Below are 6,954 nucleotides of genomic sequence, written 5' to 3'. Positions count from 1 at the left end.
GTAATTGTACTTTCCTCTCTTCTCCTAATTCCGAAAAGAAAAAAAAAGAGGAAAAGCTTCGTTGGGGGTTAGTAACTCTCAAGAAACGAGCATTACTGTAATGATAATAATTGCCACCTCGTCGCGACAAAATTCCATTAAAGTGCTAGTTTGATTAATAACCGCGATGTATCTTGTTTCTTTTTTCTCTCTTCCCCCTACAGGCTTTGTTGGAAACAGGAAGAACTGCGCCTTTAGCCATGTTAGCCGCCACTTGTGACCGAGTCGTTGAGGGGAGTTCGGAGAGTTTCCCAGACCCACCCAAGGCGAAGGGATTCCATCCTTTTAAGCGGACAGCGCCAAGTATGTCAGAACTTGCCGCCGAGCACGCAGCGTCGAGATTAGCCGGAGTATCGGGCCCTGGAAGCGTGTTTGGCGCTTCTCTGCCCTACCCCTTGGCACCCAGCAGCTCGTTAACGTCGCCGTTTTCGGGAGAGCTGTTCTTTTCGCGAAAGACGGAACCTCGCGTCCCGATCGCGACGGAGACGGCGAAATCGAACACGTCGCCGTTCGGACACAAGACGGGTTTCAGTTCCGAGACGGAACACCTCGCGGGCATGCTCCCGCACCACGGCCTGCAGTTATGTGGACACGCTGCCTACGAGTCTTGGCTAAAGGCCGCCACGTCGGCTTCGATGCTGTCGCGGGAGGGCGCTGTCTCTGGTCTAAGCCCGGCCTTTCTGAGTTTACCAGGTGCCCAAGCGAATTGGTTTGATCTTCACAGTAGCGCGGGAACTTTGCCGTCGCATTTTGGCAAAATGCCGACATGCAGCAGCGCGTCAGACTGTACAACACTCGGGATGAGTCATTCTATCTTACCGTACCCACCTCTTACCCCAACCAGCCCTTCCCTCTTTGGTCCCTCGCACCTGTTCCCTCCCAGTGGTTTCAACTCGTTGCTACCCCCTGGGTACGACATCATGAGTCTTACGGAGATGCGTTCTTCTTTCTTCGGACCAGCCGGCCTTGGACTTTCGCTCTCTCGAGCTAGTCGCAGGTACAGCGGCAGAGCGACGTGTGACTGCCCGAACTGTCAAGAGAATGAGCGACTGGCAGCAGCTGGACAGCCTCTGAGAAAGAAGAACATACACAGTTGTCACATTCCAGGATGCGGAAAGATTTACGGGAAGACGTCGCATCTGAAGGCGCATCTGCGTTGGCACACTGGGGAGAGACCCTTCGTGTGCAACTGGCTCTTTTGCGGGAAGCGCTTCACGCGATCGGACGAGCTGCAGAGGCACCTGCGCACGCATACCGGCGAAAAGCGCTTCGCGTGTCCAACCTGCAACAAGCGGTTCATGCGCAGTGACCACCTGAGTAAGCACGTGAAGACGCACCAGAACACTACCACTGGTGGGGGCGCCACTCCCAACGGCAGCACCACGCCCAGTGGTGCGGGAAAGGTACTTGGTGACACCGGGAAGATCTCGCCCATCAAGAAGTTGGCGAGCGTTGGGAGCAGTGAGGCCGAACTGAGTCCAAGCGGTACAGACGACTCCTCCTCCCCAGCCTCAACCTGTCCCGGTAGAATTGGTGTTTCCCTATCGTAATCAGCGGGACTTCACAAACAGGTCCACCTTCGAATGGACATGTTACAAAGTTGACAGACTCGTTGATTCAACACTTGGTGTATTCAATTGTATCAAGGTGATAGCATCACTTTAAATTGTCTATGTAAATGCAACCTCACAAAATGTATTTGCCCTTTAAAAAAGCACAAACTGAAATACTCGCATTTCCCTTTACTTTGTTGTTTCCCAAGTGGATTCAATATGTAATATCCGAATCCTAGTAACTGAGAATAATTCCAACGCAGGTAATTCATGAGTAATCATTGACTATTAATGAGTAGTGTAAGGTATGTAAATAAACACAGACCACCCTTCACAACCAAAGAATATTTTGCAAGAGATCGAAATGGCAACACTAACTTAGAACTACTTGTCATAAAACCATTATCAGACATCATGAACCTAAGGCATATTCTTCAGATTGCTATCTAAATTTTACGCCTAAATTTTCATCTCCGAATTCACTATGCAAACTTCACCGTGTCTGTTATAGAAACGGATTACAAGAATTTCATAACAGGTCCGGGAAACATTACCACATTGCATACGGGAGCCTGCTAAACCATGTAAGAAGTCTCTAGGAATTTTGTGGACTCGTGGAGAACAGGTGAATACCATGCAATTGTCACAGGTGAATTCGGACTTGAAGGGTTTAAAATCATAGTAATCTCGTGCGCTCTTATTTAGAAATGATCTGTAATGTTTCAGATTTTTTTTTCTCCTTTGTCATTTGTTGCCGTGAATGTTTTGGTCTGGTAATTCTTGAGCTTCGGTTTTCATGTATTCTGTTGGTGTTGTGTTCTAGTCAGTATGGTATGTCAGTGGAAAATTATGTTATACGGAATATTCGTGTGTGAAAACGATTCTGGAAGCGGTGCGAAGGTATGAACGGTTTGACAACAACTCTCCTTTAGCTTAACGACTTTCTTTTCCAAGCTCTGCACCAAATCCCTTTGAATAGATTTAGATTACGACATTGCAATACGTATTCTTATACTATCTTGCCTCACATTGCTGTAAGCAAGAAATCATGTGTACACCTTCTGTGTTTAAACTAATTCTAAGAAGAAGCGATAGCGCTTCCCATGGAACACATTCATACATAGCAGCGATATAATCATGTATGGCTCTTCCCTGGATGCATGGCGGTGTAATATCGACACTAAAGTTACGCAATTAATATGACATTCTTAAGGACATAGAATATTGTCTGTTCATGCATCCCTAGACAGGCAAGAGGTACGTTTACACTACGCGCGTCATGCAACAAACCGACTGCCTATCATAACGTATTCAACAGCTTTGCTTTATGAAAGTCCTGAAATCTTCCAAGCCTGATTTGTAGTCGTTGTTTAAGTTCAGTGCCGTTTTTTGACACATGGCATACATAATTCAGACATGTAAATGATAGCTTGAACCGCGCTCGTCGTAGATTAAGGTGATCTAAATCACTTTTCGTGACTTACGCAATGCTCGGCTGAATTTGACAGGCTTAAGCAGACTGTGGATTCAATACAAGATGGACCACTACACGACCAGTGGCGAGGGGGGAAAAGATTGATACATCGCCTGAGAAAAGAAGTCAGATGGAACGGTTATCTGCCGTCCCAATACGGTTTTAGCGGGATCTCTTTAATGCGCGTGTTCTTATACTTTGGCATGCCGTGAGTATTAATGTGGGGACGAGCGAATCGACGGGGGTTAAGCGAAAAGTCAGACATCGGAACTGTTCGAGTTGAAGATGTCAGCGGAGTGGCGCTTCTCCTACTTTGCGTGCGCAAAGGAGAAAGGGATATGGGAAAGAGGCGAAACGGAACGAGAGAGATGAGGGAAGGGTTTTAAAAATGGCAGGCGATAAGATATGGTGTAGTTAATAAAGACGTATCGTCGGGGTGAGGGAAGGTGACAGGACGAGGCGATTGCGCGTTTAGCAGCTAACGAGGGTCTGACGTATGGCACTGTCTTTTCATCGAATTATGGAGCCGACGGCTTGAGAAGCGGGGTATAACGCGTTCTCCTTCGCGAGCTGAAGGCCAAAACATTCACCAAACGCTACACGTAGCTTTATAGGAAATCCACGCAGAGAATGGAATAATATGCTTGCACGCGTGGGCAGAAAAAAAAGTAAGAAAACACAGAGAAAAGAAAGAAAAAACAACAACGGTGATGTTTTGGCTAACGAACATTAAGTGCACGTTGAAGGAGTATGTGCATAATATCCGCATTCGTTCAAGCCGGGGTCATTTTGAGGAGTTTGTGATGAAGGTCGCGACGCCAAACATAATCATCGGACTACTGTGAAGTTCAACGCTTTGGACGTTATCACAAACCAGACACAAGCATTCATGTGTCATAACACCATTTTCCGTTTGCATAATTCCCACCTTTTCTTTCTCCGCTGATTTCAACTGATGAATAATAATGTCAGGATGGTCCTTTGACTTTCAAGGGTGGAAAGTGTCATTTAATTTGTGTGGGCGGGGTGGGGTATGTATAGATGTTTCTACTGTACAAATGCTGACCTCCCTCCTTATTGGCTGCATCTTTTGATATCATAACAATATTGATTCCATCTGGCGGGTAAAACCACCACACTTAGCTTATATGTCATTAAAAATGTCGCAACATTAGGTAGCATACATATATTGCTCTGCAAAACACTACATCTTCACATAATCCAGCCGCCTCGTTTTGTTTCCCCACTAAGCCATAACCACCCGACCACACTTTCATCGATGATAATTCAAAATAAATGGGATAATAATTACCTACATCAAATACTGTAATTCGAAGAAAAAGGGCAAGAGTATGATGTCATGATATGATCTTATAAATTTCAAGAGATTTTTCTGTCGCAAGGTCACTCCTGGAGCTACTTGCGACGAAAATATCAGAAGTGCTGTGTCAATAATCAAAGAGATGATTTTCTGAGTCCCAAAGGGATGACCGTGATATTCACAGCAGTTAAGACAAAATAACACGAGGGTTCACTCAAGATTCCACAATTCTCATTTTATTGTTTCGTAGGATAACTTGCACATTGGGGTCATCCCACGAGACCGACACCAACGAGTCATACATCCCACGAGTTCGACATTGAAAAAAAAAAGTCCATGAGTTGTACATTCCGGATGAGTCATACAGCCCATGAGTTCGACACTAGGTAAAAACAGCCCACGAGTTCGTCATTACTGTGTCGGTCTCGTGGACCTTGTTTCCTTGCGTCGAAATCATGGGCTGTATGACTCGTGGGTTGAAAAACTCGTGGGCTGTATGACTCATGTAATGTATGACTCGTGGACTTTATTATTCGTGGGTGGCGAACTCGTGACGTGCAGCCATTTTGTCATTTAGTATTCTTCTCTGCCCAGAAGTAGAAATCAATTTTGTCATTTATATATTAAGCATGAAAGGACAGGCTGAAGAGTGAACTCTCCATTCTATACGGATAACAATGATTTCCATCCCTACTCTACCACACAGCAGGTATAACATGCCATCTTTTAATGGTATTCTTTCATTCTTTGGCGCAAATTTCGTCTCCATTTCACATTAGTTCTTGCCTCGCACCTTGATTGACAGGTATGACGAAATTGTAGGTGTTATCATTTTCTGATGTGAAGGTGCGACATCGAACGATCATGATTTTTTTAATCATTGATTTTTTTGTGTGTTTTTGTTTTGTGAATGGAAGGAGACTGAATGAAAATGTATACATAAAAATACATCTTTGCAATGCGCTGAACATGGAAATATCTTCTCTCGTACATTGCAAGCTATAATCTTATTAATACCTGAAATAACGATCGACAAGTTACTACTCAAAGTCTATTTCCATGAGAAGACTAATGAAGTTTCATAAGATATGAATAGTTGATTGAAGAGAGGTATTTGCGTCTAATTCGAATTAATCTCAGTTAAGCTGAAAGTGCTTTACGTGGATACATACTATGACGTTCTGTAATATACTTGTTAATTGATTGGAAATGTTATATTGGACTGTACGAAAAAAATTGTAATTATGGTTGTATCATATACAGCGTGTATCTACAGATGTTCGGATGTTGTAAAGATTGGTTTAGTGTGAGATATATATATGAATATATATACATATGTTAGAGAGCTGAAGCCGTTATAAACGGGTAATGATTTTGATGTATTGATGTGGGGAAAACATTACGGTGATTATGTATGTTTCTTTCTGTCTCTTGTCCAAAAGATATCATGGTTACAGAGTACAAAATATAAAAAAAAAGAATGAATTCAAAGCAACGTCTGTCATGTTTTCTTGTTTTTATTACTTGGACATTCCTTGTGCTGCTGTGCGAACGAAGCTACTTTGTGAAATGTAATAATATTATATTTCAAATATGAAGAATTACTTAAGGTTAGCATTGTTATCTTCCTATTTTTTTTTCTCTCTCTCTACATTATATATATATATGTATATATATATTTATATATATGTATATATATATATATATATATATGATATAAACATGTATATATATATATATATATATATACATATATATATATACATGTATATATAATAGAAACATTGTATGCATAACGATAGATATAACCAAATAATCAATAATGATAATAATAATAATGATAAAAGGATAAACAAAGTAGATGGATCTTATGTTTGTTATTATAGTATATAACAATGTGCATGTAATGTAATATCTCTCTATGTTCTTCATGATAAGTTACTCGTCATACCTTCCCAGAAGCCAATGCAATACAGTCCAAGTTCCAGACACACATATTCATCCAAACGTTAATGTAGTTGCTGTCTACGTTTGATTGCAACATTATGCGTACATTATACGAATATGAATGATTGAAATGGTGTAAAATACATACACAAATATATGAATAACTAAGCTTAGATATACTTTTGTTTATTTATTTTTTATACACGCGTAACATATTTTCATAGGCTTACACCAATACATACATACATACATACTGGGCCTACATACTTCGTATACGGACAAAATACTCTTTTACAACACACAATACACTCCCACACACGTGCACTGACACGTATGAGCACAAATTAGGTGGCATTCTTGCGCAGTGTATATCATAAATTATAATAGGATAAAATTGCTGCAGCTCTCCTTGAAAATTTCAAGTGATTGGTGTTCAAAGAAGAAAAAAAGATGGGATAATCTGTTACAAATTATACTCTTATTAAGATTAATTTGTAGCGCGGAGAATAGCGGCAATTGTACAATATCGGCATCTATACAGTAGATATATATAAATAAGTACAACGTGTGGGCGCGCACTTATATATTATGTTTACAGAGGAAGGTAAAAAGTTCAAGAC

At 41.5% G+C, this 6,954-nt stretch overlaps 1 protein-coding gene across 1 annotated transcript; it reads left to right on the top strand.

The window, feature by feature from the left end:
* The first annotated feature begins 239 nt into the window (after nucleotides 1-239).
* On the top strand, nucleotides 240-1,589 carry LOC140245130 (transcription factor Sp9-like). Its single transcript, XM_072324730.1, has one exon. The coding sequence runs from the start codon at nucleotides 240-242 to the stop codon at nucleotides 1,587-1,589; it is 1,350 nt and encodes a 449-aa protein (XP_072180831.1).
* Nucleotides 1,590-6,954: the final 5,365 nt, after the last annotated feature.

Source organism: Diadema setosum, chromosome 22, assembly GCF_964275005.1.
Source record: "Diadema setosum chromosome 22, eeDiaSeto1, whole genome shotgun sequence".
NCBI classification, from domain to species: Eukaryota; Metazoa; Echinodermata; class Echinoidea; order Diadematoida; family Diadematidae; genus Diadema; species Diadema setosum.
The sequence above is the reverse complement of the archived record's forward strand: the minus strand, read 5'-3'. Positions and strand labels throughout refer to the sequence as shown.